Source organism: Diorhabda carinulata, chromosome X (genome assembly GCF_026250575.1).
Source record: "Diorhabda carinulata isolate Delta chromosome X, icDioCari1.1, whole genome shotgun sequence".
NCBI classification, from domain to species: Eukaryota; Metazoa; Arthropoda; class Insecta; order Coleoptera; family Chrysomelidae; genus Diorhabda; species Diorhabda carinulata.
The window spans coordinates 56,493,607-56,508,225 of record NC_079472.1 but is presented as its reverse complement, the minus strand read 5'-3'; the positions used below and the strand labels follow the sequence as shown (position 1 = coordinate 56,508,225).

The window sequence follows — 14,619 nt, the reverse complement described above, 5'->3', positions numbered from 1 at the left end:
GCGAGTATTATGCGAACTTATTTCAACGTTTGAGCGAAGAAATAAAGTAAAAATTGCCGGATTTGGCTAAGAAGAAAGTATTATTTCATTAAGACAATGTACCAGCTCACACAACCTTTATTGCAATGGCCAAGGTAATGAATTAAAGTTTGAATTGCTACCTCATACACCCTTTTCTCCAGATTAAGCCCCCTCGGAGTATTTTCTGTTCCCATACTTGAAAAAATGACTCGGTAGTTAATAGCTATTTTGAGGAGCTTGACGACTCGTTTTATAAAGAAGGTATCGAACTTATTGAGCTTCGCTGAGAAAAGTGTATGTAACTAAAAGGAGATTATGTTGAAACATATTTTTTTCCAAAATCCCCTTTGTTGGGTACCAATTTTTTTATTGATTTTCCATGTGTTTCGTTTTATTTATTTAGAATATAAATTATTTTTTACTGAAATACACTTAGATATATCTTTTATTTTTGTTTTATATTTAATCTTCATGTCAACCACGATCACGAGTTGGCACATTGTAACAGAAATTAAAATTTTATGGCGGGTATTAAAATCACGAATTGGCGCACGCCCGAAGAAAAATCGTTTTCTGGGGTAAAGACAGATGTTTATTTTTACTTTTTGATATTCGTGTTGTAGGTGATCACGTACAGTTACAAACTATTTAAATGAGGTTTTTCCCATAAGGAGGATTGACATGCGAGGAACGATCGAATAACCGGCTAGATCCTCCGATTTGACTCCTCTCGATTACTTCTTATGGGGTTATTTTGATAGACCAGACAATATTGCTGATTTAAAAGTTAGGATAACGGAAGAAATTAACAAAATAAAACCTGAAGTTATACAAAATGCTGTACGAGAATTCCAAAATCATCCGGTTATTATAAAGGAGTGAATGGTGTTCATTTAGAAATACATTGAAAATACATTCTAAATATATTATGCGACATAATAACTTTAAAATTGAATTTACTCCATACATTTGGGCCGCATTGTATGGTCCCACATTCTACCAATAAAAAATAGTATAAAGTATATATACATCGTCTGGGAAGAAAGTAATTAAGACTTTCGGTGGTTTTGTCGAAAAAATCTTGTCGATATATTTATAAAACATATGAAAATATTACATCAGGAGACTAGGGGATATAAGCATAATCTCAAAAACAAAAAAGGAATGTCATAAAAATATATTTTTTAAATAAATTGAGATGAAACTGCTTATAGAAAAAATAGGTGCACGAGAGAATTTCATCTGAAACAGCCATTGTAATAAGGCTAGATTAAGATATGTAATCGATCAACTTAGTCATTTGTTTATATTGTACATTTTCAGCATATTAACCTCGATCATACCACACCTCTCAATCTTAATCTTAAGTTCAGGAGTAGAAATGATATAACCAGTTCAAATTTGGTCACTTCGTGGACCGGCAATTTCTTTCTCGGTATTCTATGCTTTCTCTTGATCGGTCGTATACCCGTCGGTCTATAGATGTGGAAGTAAATAAAGAATTTATCGCGAAGTACGGTTAGCTTGTCGCGACGTTAAATTCGATTAAAAAAAATTCTATTTTCTTTTGTAAATTATTGAGTATAAGTGACTTTTTATGTTATTAAACTTTTGTGAGTGTCGTATTTGCTGTAATAATAAAAAATGTAAGTACAGAAATATTCAAAAAAATATGTGGATGGTTCCAGAAGTACTAACAAAGAAAACATTTTGAAAAAAACATATTTATGTTTCAACGTAATCTTCTTTTAGCTCTATACAATTTTTCCAGGCGATGTTCAACAAATTCGATACCCTTTGTATAATAAGAATCGTCAAGCTCCTCAAAATAACCATTAACTGCCATTTCTTTAAGTCTGAGAACAGGAAATAATCCGAGGTGCTAAATCTGGAGAATAGGGTGCATGAGGTAGCAATTCAAACTTTAATTCAATAACTTTGGCCATTGCAATAATGGATTTGAGTGCTAGTGCAATGTCTAGATGAAACAAGACTTTGCAATAAGTTCGCATAATACTCGCCGTTGATAGTTTTTCCTTTTTCAAGATAATCAATGGTAATTATCCCTCGCTCATTCCATAAATCCGACGCCATGACCTTGTCAGCAGATCGAAGGGTCTTTGCCCTATGTGGAGCCGGTCCTCCTCCCTTTTCAGTCCATAAATTCAGCTTAATTTTTGTCAAACTTTGCCAAACACTCCATGGAAACATCTTCACGACGCTACTTTCGTTCCTTCATGTGCAAACGAGGCACCCATTTTATGCACAGCTTTCTTATGTATAAATTTTCAGTTAATATGCGATGTACCGCCCTTTTTGAAATACCTATGTCTGCTAGCTCGCCCACTTCCACTTGGTATTACGTCAGTCGATTTTGTGTTTTCAAGGAACTCATCATATAACTTCGCAATGTATTTTCCATCACATATTTCCACCAGAATTTTTGGTAGCGATACTGAAAGTTTAACCATCTCGATTCTTAGTTCTTTTGATTAGTTCTACTTCTTCTGAGTTTGACATCTGTGGTGACAATAAGGTACACCGAAATGTTTCATTCTTTGAATAAGATTCTATAAGATGCAAATTTCCATATAAATAACGAAAAGCAGCAAAACAAACCGTAATAAAACCGAACATCATAAAATTGTAGACCCATTCAACCAAATTGTGATCCTCATGACCTCTGACATAAGTCACGTGACGTTGAATGATAAATTAGCAAAATATTTAGTCATTATCAAGTCTTTTCCTTATTTGGTATATATAACATAACAGTAGTCACTACAAACCGTTATTAAATTTGACAGATATGTCATATTGATGTAGTTTAAGTGAAAAGTAACTTAAAAAAATTTCTAGTGTGAGAAATTTTCATAAGAAATTGTGATTTATACAAATGTCCGTGAAAATATCTGAAAAAATAAACAATATGTGCTGCTACAGCAGACCAGTCACGGCGTTAGGAGATTCCCAAATTAAACACAAATATTTTTTTGGTCCTTGTTATCGATGCGGGGGAAATCATATCCAAGATCGAGCTCCTCCATGTGAATTATACAATCATCCTCCACTTCAACAGTCATTAAGCAATTTTCCTTCTCATACTGTATCAAACAACGTTCCAGTTTGCAAATATTTTGAGTTTATTTGTAATCAGTTACCCGCAGAATCGTACCACTGTCCAGCGACTAATGAACTATTTACAGATAACAAAACTAATGAGCTTAAAAGAAATGGCCTTAATGAATCTGACCATCAAATTGCCAACTGGTTGGCATCTTGTGAAGGTATGGAATATGGCAACTGTTGTAAATGTATGGACAATAATATTTTGCTCAATCATACTGCAGAAAGAAGTTCACAGACTGACGACGGTGAAATTATTGAAGAAGAATCCACTGTCAGCATCTCACCTACGTATACCCAGGAAAGTAGCACTAATACCCAAATATATAAGACCAATTCTCAGAGTACGCAGTGTGATGAGCTTTTTCTTGATTACTGGACACCAAGTATTCAGTGCCGTCCTAAATCGAATCCTTTCCACCCAAAGAAAAATCAACAGGTAATGGTTATACCTAGAACAAAATGTAGAGGAGTACTAGCTAAGTTACCATATGCTGAATACGAATCATTAGGCTTTGATAAACGAAAGCCAAAATTAGAATCGGTGAAGCGAAAATTACCTCCAAGAATATGTTTGTTCTGCAATCCTTTGAAAGTAGATAAATGTTTGTAAATGTTGAGAAAATATTTGTAACATTTTTTTGTACATTTGTCAAAAGGAGATAAATACAAGTCAATAACTGAAAATTCTCTATTTCTGAATTTTCTTGCTTCTTTATTCTAATAATCAAGCCAAACAGGTTCTACTTTTCTATTCTACTTTTTCAAATCTTTTATTCACAATCTGTATATATATACAAATAATTATTTAATTATTGGACTAGTAAGGTTCATAACGTATGTTCACAATGACAACCTTTTTTATTCTATTGGATTTGAGTAATACATGTTTGGAAATCTAAGACTCTCTACTTTTCGTTAAAATTGCCGTTTATATCAATGAATTTTCGCATTTGATGGTGTAACATCTTTTGTAGTCCTGAATAATTTTTTCGTTTGTTATGAAAGTGTCTCTCCCAAGTGTTTCTTTGATTCTGGAAAGAGATGGTAATCATTGGGTGCCAAGTTTGGGCTGTGAAAGGGGTGTGTGACAATATTCCATACAAATCTGTACGTCCGCCTTTTAATTCTCTGTAATTACGCACATGTTGCACACTCACACATACACCTCACGCAGTTTGGAATGCCCAACTACATGCGAGTCTCTCTCCTAACAGCTTTCCTAATGTCCGGAACTCCTTGGAAACCTTATTGTATGGAAAACTCTCCGTTTGGAAATCATTTAAACTTTTATTCACTAAATCAGTTGGTAAGTATCGGTCTTGCGGTTGCCCTGTAAGTTGTTTTGCTAGATACTTGCTTACTTTATTAATAAATGATTATATACAGTGTGTCTACTTAAGCTGGAACCATATGGAAAACTTTTTTATTAGTGGTTTTATGAAAAAAATTATTCTTGATAAAAAGTTCTGCATGGTCTAAAAGTTGGAATGCAACCATCAGATATCAATTTTTTAGAGCAATATAAGCAGGTTTTTCAAACAATTCAGAATTCAGAAAACTGTTATAAAGTTGTTTTGAATTGAAAGTTTAGGTTTTGTGATTATTTACTAATCGTTCATAACAATCGATTCAAAATAATTCCGTGTTTTAATTTATCATTTCTTTTTAACGAAAAAAAAAAAAAAAATACTGTACAAGCTCAGAAATGGTTTCAAAAGTGTTATCCGGACTCTGCTCCATCGAAAATAACCATTTGTTATTGGTTTGCTGAATTTAAATGTGGTCGTACAGACATCGATGTTGGTGACTGTTCTGGTCGTTCGATTGAGGTGGTTACTGCAGAAAACATCAAAGAAGTCAACAAATAGATTTTATCTAATCGTAAATTGAAACTACGTGAGATAGTAGAGGCCATGAAGATATCAGAAAGCAGTTTGGTTACAATTATGCTTGAACATTTGACCATGAGAAAGCTTTTTTCAAAGTGGGTGCCGCGTTTACTCACTCACAACAACGTGTTGATGATTTAGAACAGAGTTTGATTATGTTGACACTTAATAAATTAGATGTTTTGCGTTGATACGTGACAATGGATGGAACATGGATTCATCACTCCACTCCGGAATCAAAATGATCATCATCTGAATGGACTGCAGCCGGTAAACCACGTCCGCAGCGTCCATAGGCATAACAATTAGCTGGAAAGGTTATGGCTTCATTATCGAATACTACATAGAGCTATTGGTTCTTTTGAATGCAGAGATAAAGGTAAAAAATGTATCGATTGCCAAGTCGATGGCTACGATGGTTAAATTGAACGAATTTCACTTCGAATAACTTCTTCATCCATAGCAAGAAGTTAGAGAAGCATTGAAATGATTGTATTGCTCTTGTATTTTTCTTAGTTAGTCACAAGACTTATTAAATGATGTTATCTTAAATCATGGAACGTAAATCACATATGTCACACAAAAATAAACTTGTGTATAGAGCCGTATTAAAACCTGTGCAGACGACCCACGATATAGGTTGAATTCTAAGATATAAATCCTTGAGATGCTTCAATCCAAAAAGAATGTGCTATATAACTAAACCCTAGTATGTTTCCAATGCAGTATAACGAATTTCCTCTAATAAGACAATACAATTTGTTGGTATCTAATATCAATCTTTTATGAATCTTGATAAAATATGAATTAAACCAAAAGAAATTGATACTTGGCACAATAAATATTCTTTGAGAGTATGTTTGACTAGTACTTAACACAATACACTAACAAAGGACACTGTCGTGAGTTCCAATAACCAAGCTGTCGTCTTCAGAGTCTGAATGTAGATGAAGATTGTAGCTGTGAGCGTTATGACTTATGGATGATGAAAAACTAATGTCACAGTAATAGTTTTCTGTATCAGTTTATGAACATTGAGTACCTATATTTGTATATCTCAGAAATTTAGAAGACACTTTCTCAATGGTAATCTTCCTGAAGGTATAGGAGCAAGCAGCTCCAGTTGATGGGTTACAGATAAAGAACTCTATTCATTTATAAAACACGTGAAACCATCCACCATCCATGGAACACGGTGTTTTGATTGTATTAGATAAACTCTGCTCTCATTTGAATGTGAACCATTGGATGTCTGAGTTCATTCATGACTATGGAACAACTCGTGCAAGACTTAAGGTCTTAAGCCTAAAAATTGGTTGACTTATGTCGAGATATAAGAGAGAAGCTTCTTTCTGCTTTATTCTACAGTATAATTTAGAATTTTTATGTTCTCTTCTTATATAGAATTAGTTTATATTTGAAAAAGTTCACAAATTAATGTGTGACGACGACACACATTAAGAGAAATTATTTTAATTAAATATAATTGAATAATTATTATCACGCAAGATTGATTGACATTCTGCTATGATTAATGAAAAAATTTATACAACTACACATTCTATTCCTTTTTAAAAGTAAAAACAATTTTCATAGAAGTCTATGTCTCACTTTCTACGAAAAAAGAAAAAGTTTTTTCTCTTCCTGTCAGTATTACAACTTTTATCGTCATTATCTGGCTTAAGACTTTTACAATATGGACATCTGCGTTTTCGTGACAGCGTAACGAAAGATAATGACCTAACGGACAATGCTGATCTCGTCGAACCTGATGAACGGGACGGTGGCACTTCAGGTTCGTCTGCGATTTCATTTAAATCCTCGAATTTATCAGAAGATCGATTTATAAATGATTTGAATTTGCTTCTGGATATTTTTCTTCGATTAGACTCGAAATTATTTCTCCCTTTTTTATTTCTTACTCTTGATAAACCGCTCTGGTCACCACAATGTGCTAAAATTCCAAGAAGTAATTAAGTAAAGGAAAATAAGAATGTGTTAAAATGTAATTTGAACGCCTATTATATAGTGGAAAAAGTCTGCATTGTTAATTGTCAATATTTTTATGAAGAGGAATTACAGAAATAATATTAGAAACAGAACAGAACAGAAGGAAAGTACACAACACTTATAGTGTATGGTATAAATTAAGATGAAAGTTCAAAAGAAAAATTTTGGGACACATTGAGTGAAACAATAGAAGATGTTGAAGACAGATTAATAATGAGAGATTCTAATGGAAGAGTTGGGAAGAAAGACTAACAAAGCAGTGACGTAATTGAAACATATGGAGAGAAGGAAAAAAACATTGGAGTGTGGTTAATAAATTATTGTTGATTAAACTACATATTCTATCGACATAAAGTTTCACATAAATACACTGTAGAGCTCAGCAGCATGAATTAAGAATTTAGATTCTCATAAACAAGGAAAAGCGAAGAGATATGAAAGACATGCAAAGGGCAGAGGTATGCAGCGAGTATTATCTTATGCAGCAAAATGGAAAATAGCAATTACGAGACAGACAGAAATTGCGGGGAAAAAGAAGAGTTTTACAAAAAGGACTTGACAACTTTTTTTCAAAATAAAATGAAAACCATTTGAGATATTTCAAAAACTTCATTATCGGGTTAAAGTACATTCAACACACTTATGAATGGAACTCGACTTCGCTCATATGGCCACCGCGGGCACGTTTGCAGCGGTTGATTCGCCGGACCCAATTTTCTATGACTCTGCCACACATTTCGGGCGAAACGGCTGCTACTTCGCGTTCAATGTTGGCTTTGAGCTCTTCCAATGTCGTCACGCTCATCACGCTCATCAATCGATTGTAACGTGAGCTGTGTGGCTTATGGCGCCGTCTTGTCGAAACCATTTGCTGTGCATATGGCCCTATGACGCCGTCGGCATGCAAACCGCACCAAAGTTATCTTTTGTGGATGAAGTGGTTTTTTATTAAGCACATGTGGATTTTCACCCGCCAAATACCGCATATTTTGTCTATTGACAAACCCATTGAGCCAGAAATGAACTTCGTCATGATTTTGCGATGAAATTGATCATCTTGGCGCATCTTTTCCAGAGCCCAATCGGAGAATGAACGTCGCTTCGATTGGTCCATCAGGCTCACTCAATTCTTGAGTGAGCCTGATCTTGTATGGGTGTAAAGTGAGATCCTCACGCAAAATTCGCTATAAAGTAGTCTTGGCGATGCCCAACTCTTGAGAACGCCGTTGAATTGACTGATTTGGATCATTTGCTACGGACGTTTCAACGGCAGCGATATTTTCGACAGAAGATGAAAATAATTAACTTGAGTTTGAAAAAGAAGAAAAGATTTTCCAATATCCTATATAATTATTATGAATAAAAACTACTCACGATCATTATCTGTATCACTGCTAAGACAATCTTCTGACGAAAAATTCGTTGAAGCGTCTACAACAGTGGCTTTCGACTGAATTACGGAAATGCTTTTATCGCAATACTCTTGATCGGTACTAGAATGGCAATAATTTTTTGAATATGCACACGAAGTAGAATAGATATTCTTGTAACACAAAGGACAATATCCTGCAGATGAATATACACTGTTGGATTTGTAGCAAATCCCGTCATCAGGATTTTGATTACATAATTTTGTTGGTTCTTCTATAGGATTCAAACAGGTGGTACAATATTGAGATCTCATGTTCAGTCCATGTACTAGAATTTTGATATTTGAACTGACAATTTTGTTGAAAGAATAACAAATACGCCTATAGCGACATCTACGTACGAGTACATCAAGTAATAAATTAAGGATCGTTCATACAAAAGATGTCGTGGCATCTAATGTCGCAGCCATTCACTGTATGAACAGATGAGTGTCTCGATGTAATAGTGTCGTTAAGCTAGTGACAGATATCAAAATGTTTGGATCTACGATGTCAGAATACCGGCAATGTCGCAACAGTAACTAAATTTAAAAGTTTAAGTTTATCAAAATGATTTTATATCTTTCAATCGCAATTCTGTCGGCACTGTTCCTGATTCATCTACTGAATACTTACATCTAATCCACTCACCCATACTCTCCTTTCCAATTTTTACTTCCACACCCTCTAGTGCATTTACGAGCTCCGTCATTTCTGATATTGCTGTCACTGCATTTGAGACTATGAAATGACTGACACCATCTGAACTAGCCTTTAGATACTGACATTGCAATCAAACTACTTATTATTGAATTATGTAATCTCGTAGCTCAAATTGCGACTTATGCTCTCAATTCTTTATTTACCAATACAAAACTCAAAACTTCTAGCAACCAAAATGTATATTAATTATAAATTCAACAGAAATTTGATTTTTTGCGCAGATGTAATAATAGGAAAGTACCTGGACTGGACGAAATGAAGAAAAATTGAGATAACGGCATTGAGAGAAATATACTTATAGTTGATTCCTTTTCTCCACCCTGACCACTTGTGAAGGTATTATTATACAATATCGTCTCCATTCAGGTTAACACATTTTTCCTATCGCTGTTCTTGTATTTCTAAAGCGTTGCAAAAGGAAATTTGTTCATCTGCTAGAAACCAATGATTTACTTCAAATATGAATTAATTATCCGAAGAAGATCGTTTAGCATCAAGTGTTCTTTGAGTTTCGGTAACATCTGGTAATTGCTGGAGACCAAATATAGAGAAAGTGATAAATAATCAATCAATTCGAAGCCCAAATTAGCTATAGCGGCTATTGCAATAGCAGTCCCGTGACTGGGTGCGAAATCTTTGACTCTCATAACATTTTCGTATTTAGTTGCGGTTTTATATATTCTACCTCTTCACACCTGTCTACCACAATCAAACTCATGATATCAACTTTTCACTACGTCATTAGATACTGTAGTTTACTCTGATTGTATTCTTGTATTTGTCTTTGAATCAACTCTAGACGCACGTCTTTAACCACCTCGCGCTTTGATCAAAGGGTGAAAATTAGAACTACAAGTAAGTAATAAGAGACTGAAAAGTATATTAGAACCAAACTAGCGTCCTTTGGTTGTGTTCTCACAAAAAACTATAACCGCTTGGCTCCAATTCAGGACTATAGGGTCCAATACTCAACTTCCTTATTCTTGAAAAGTCTGCAGCGGAATCTGAGCTGGATACGGTGGAGCTTTGTCGATATAGGATATCACAACCATAAAGAAGTTCTCTGTTTCAGAGATTTCAACGCTCTAAGTAGATTGTATGGGAATTCGTTGTGGTGAGTTACTTTATACCTATATCTAAAAATATATAGATTGTGACTCCTTCTTCGAGGTCTTTTGCTGAAATTCAGTATCCTCTTAAAAGACTAGCTTGCTAATTTACTGTCGTTTCTGAGCATCTCGAGATGTTTCTTAGACTTCTTAGTTCATATGATTTCGAATATTTTGAAGTGTCTCAGGCGTGGATAGTTCAAATAAAACTTGAATATACTATAACCATCCATTTATACCACATGAAGTTATTTTTGACAAGACTTTCTGCTTCTTCACTGCTTGATATATCTTGGTGCTTCATCGAGGTTACTTGGTTACTCAGATCATTAATTTCCGCTTGGAATAGAATATCTGTATTCATCATGTAATGCGTTTCGTCTATTGATTTGTCACTGCTTTATTGATTATAGAATTCATTTATAGATTTCATGGCTACAACTTTTCTCCCTAGATAAGACTGTGGATGCCGCGAAATGCTTTTTTATTCACTATTAGTTGAAGAGACGGCAACTTTAGCAACGCGTTTAAAAGTGTAGTAGAACAGTCCTTTGATTTTACACCGATTTTGTTGCTGCTTGTTCAGTTTTCCGCTAGCAAACTTGCGATGCATAGGTGATCATGGATTCGATGGCCGTTTGGTGTACCCAGTATACCATTTTAAGCTAAATTCCCCATGGCTTAACTACGAGTTGACGACCTTCATTTAACAGCAGTAACTTTGGAGATGTCTGTGTCCAGATAATTGTTCCGTTTAAGCTTAGGATCAGTTTTTGACTAATAGATGGTTTAGATGTTAGATTAGGAGGTTAATTCCATTAGTTAGGATTACTGTAGGACTCCAAACCCTCAATATAAACGAGAATATGAAAAAATTCTGTTTCTGTTGATATCAACAAACACATTTTGGTAGAGATTTTACAAGTTTCATTTTTCATTTCTAGTTTACTTAGTTGTATATCTAATAACAAGAGAACGAGAAAATTACCACATAGCAAAGTTAGTAACATTATGTTAATAGAATCAAAAAAGTTTCTCTCTCGTCCTCTTTCATTCTGGATGAAACTTGTAATTTAATATATTTCATTTCACTCTATCGATCGTATATTTTGTTTCACACTTAACACAATAACTAAAAAAAATAGTCAATTTAACATAAAAGCGGTAATAAAAGTAGGAGTATGTCTTAAGAGACGAGACCTATCACTTTGTGACCTTCTTTCGTGACTCAGCTGATCGGAAAACCAGTCTTTTACCATTGACCAATTTAATCATACTCATGTTTATATACGAATTATACAGTCTGTTCCATTTTTCGTTAAAGTTTATATCAACAAAAATATTTTTTTTATTTCGAAACGGCGGTATCTGAGGAACGACTTCGATTAAACAGAGGGAGAAAAAATATTTTTAATTGGAATGAAAAATTCAATACCATTAGCTGTTAAAATAATAATAATTAAATGTTTATTTTAAATAGAAATAATACGAAAAACTATGAATAGGTTAGAAAAAAAATGTATACGATGTGTCCAGGTTAAACCAGCGTTCAAAATTTCTTTATTTCAATTTTCATTTTTGAGGCCATGCGCCATACGTCCTGTCTCATTTTTTTGTAATTTTGTTGCCACTCATTTTATCGTTGACTAGTTCGAAGGTAAATTTGTTCATCTTCAATATATGTAATTCTCTCAATTCTTTCTGAAACCTCTTGTTGTCGCTCTTTTACTCAATATACCATGTTTTCTCAAAAAATTTTGTTCACTAGCTAATATAGTTGAGTCGTGTGTACTTAGTATTTTAGACCAAGGTACAAACCTACGAAAATGATAAAAAGTTGAAAAAATAATAGGACGAAACCTACTGGAAAAGGAGGAGAATGTAATAAAAATGAAAAGGGAAATAATTCTGGGGTGAACTGAGGTAGGTAAGAGGGAAGAAGTGAGTTTTTAAGGGTAAAAAACGGTTTATCTCGATTTCCGGCAAAACTACAAATACTATGGAAAACATTTAGATAACAAAGTTGTAGGTAATAAAAAGATCTACAACTTTTGTATCTACACTTTTTTCACATAACCTCAAAATTCATGTGAAAAGTGACAATACCGATATTTTGGTTTTTCATTTTTATTTTACACAATTTTTTCTTCGCAAAAAATGGTGAAAATTCACCTTTTTATGTCCCAAACACACTTTAATCTATTTGATTTGAATTTGTTGTATAGTTCCTCGACATTTAAATCTGGTTTCTTCTTTATCTTTTATTTTTATTGCACAATCTTGTTCAAACTATTCATTGTTTTATCTTATGTCGTTTGTAGTAATAACTTCCTCTTCTACAGTTATTAGGCGTCTCCTTTACTTTTTTCTTTGCTTGTCAAAGTTACCTTTCTTTCTTTTTAAGTTTGTAATGCAACATTTTCCTTGGGCTTTCTTGACTTTTAGTACCTGTTTATTACTTATTAAATTTTTGTCTGACGTTTTTCTTTAATCTGGGTATTCTTTCTATGTGCATTGTATCGGAATTTTGAATATTATAAAAATATTCGAAGTGAATTTTTCAGATCAGATGTAAATCTTTCTTGAATTCCCAAATTTATAGAATTAGCTTGATGGACGGCGCGGCGATTTGAAACAATTGAAGAAATAGCGTCAAAGACAAACGCGTATATTACAGATCTTCCGAAATATTCATTTTGTGGCCATTTTAGAGAATTGAAAACTCATTGAACCAAGTTTATAGATTTGAGAGGAGATTATGATAAAAAATAAGATATTTCCTATAGTAAAATAACTTCTTAGTGTCTCGTATAGAAATAAGAGCAAGGTACTTCAATCTTAAGGTAATCTCAATGTTTCTTGTGTGAACTAGTTATTTTTGAAGAAGTTAATAGTTTCGACACCAGGTCTACAAAGTACTTTCATGTACAACTGCTCTGAAAATTTAGGGGTATGTCTAAACAAACTGCAATATTCTTAAAACTAAAAAAACTAACAATACATTCAACAATTTGAGTAAATTCAGTGTTAATTTCATACTTAATTGGAAATTTCTTCCGTTTCTAAACCGATATTATTAGTAAAAAAATAGTGACCACCTCCAGTAGAGACAGAAATAGTAACACGGAAACTCAAACCGGTATTTTTTATCCTCGGGCTGTGTGTCATAATATTCGAACAGTTTATTACTTTGTAACAATTTTGCAATCATAGTACGGGAAAACTAAGATTAAACCCGAAATTAAATTGGGCGCTACTGTTTTTCCATATTCTCAGAGGTTTTCGGTTACTAAATAAGCCTAGCAGCTCTTAACAAAATTTACGGGCACAGGTTTTCGAAATTGTAGCTTGAAACGCGAATAACTAAGAGGAATTTCCTACAATAAAGGGCTTCAGTCATTTTTTCGTTGGAGCCACTATTTATGAGTCCCTCTCCCTCTAAGCCGAAAGCCGAAGCATCCGCTCGCGAATTCCAGCCAGTGCGAATTCAAAGGAATTTACGTTCCGGGCTCACACGGAAACTGCCCTACCTCTTGCAAAACTACTTCGTTTTCAAAAAATCAAAATGCATCATGATGATTAAAATCTTTATTTTCTACTCGGGTGATCTAGTATAATTTTCGACTTTATTCGAGATTTTCGAAAATTTTGCGAGATGAAGAGGTATATTGTCCACATGAGCACTTGAAGTTTCATTGATTTCATTTCATCACTCGCCATATAAACAAGAAAATCCGACGAAATATTTGTCATTGATGTTATTATCAATACTTTTATGTATATAGCACACATTATCTACTTCTTGGTTTCAAATGAACTAACTTTCAAACAACGCGAATACGAATAAATCTCCCCATTTTATTTTTTCCGCAATAATTGTTACATATTTTGAGTCCTCAGCTCCAACCCAACCTATATATCAAACTCCATTCACTACACCGACCTGATACGGAAGTCTTAACCGTTTTTTCTCATTTTATAATTAATCTTTTATTTTGCTTTAATTCTACAACTTCATCAGTTCATTATTAAACTTTCCATTATTTTTAAGACTCAATTATTTTTGTTTGTTCTAATTGGATACTCATTTCTATCTTTTTCCTCTCAATTAGATCCAATACAATCCCTAACATCCGCATTATTTCTTTTACGACACGCTTTTATTAGCCACAACTGTATGCGGGCTTGTGAGTTTGTCTCCTTTGAACTCAGACCAAGTGACATATTACTGTTAGTATATCCCATCACTATAATTACGTTCGTTAGCCGAGCAGCCTAAGGTGTCAACTTCCGAATTCGCCTGTACTCATTTCAATCTTTTGCCTCACA

General features: G+C 33.8%; 1 protein-coding gene across 1 annotated transcript; it reads right to left on the bottom strand.

Annotated features, from left to right (window-relative positions):
• Nucleotides 1-6,506: 6,506 nt before the first annotated feature.
• Nucleotides 6,507-8,804, bottom strand: LOC130902313 (uncharacterized). The gene is made up of 2 exons (XM_057814370.1): nt 8,424-8,804; nt 6,507-6,993 (listed from the first exon to the last, which is right to left on the bottom strand). The coding sequence occupies exons 1-2, from the start codon at nt 8,731-8,733 to the stop codon at nt 6,647-6,649; spliced, it is 657 nt and encodes a 218-aa protein (XP_057670353.1). The 5' UTR covers nt 8,734-8,804; the 3' UTR covers nt 6,507-6,646.
• Between the last annotated feature and the right edge of the window lie 5,815 nt (nt 8,805-14,619).

Bases quoted from the DNA above. Each gene is read 5' to 3' on its own strand.
- LOC130902313 (XM_057814370.1), bottom strand. From the start codon at position 8,733: ATGAGATCTCAATATTGTACCACCTGTTTGAATCCTATAGAAGAACCA. The intron at 6,994-8,423 runs GTGAGTAGTTTT...TTGGAATTTTAG, and splicing joins CAGTGATACAGATAATGATC to CACATTGTGGTGACCAGAGC.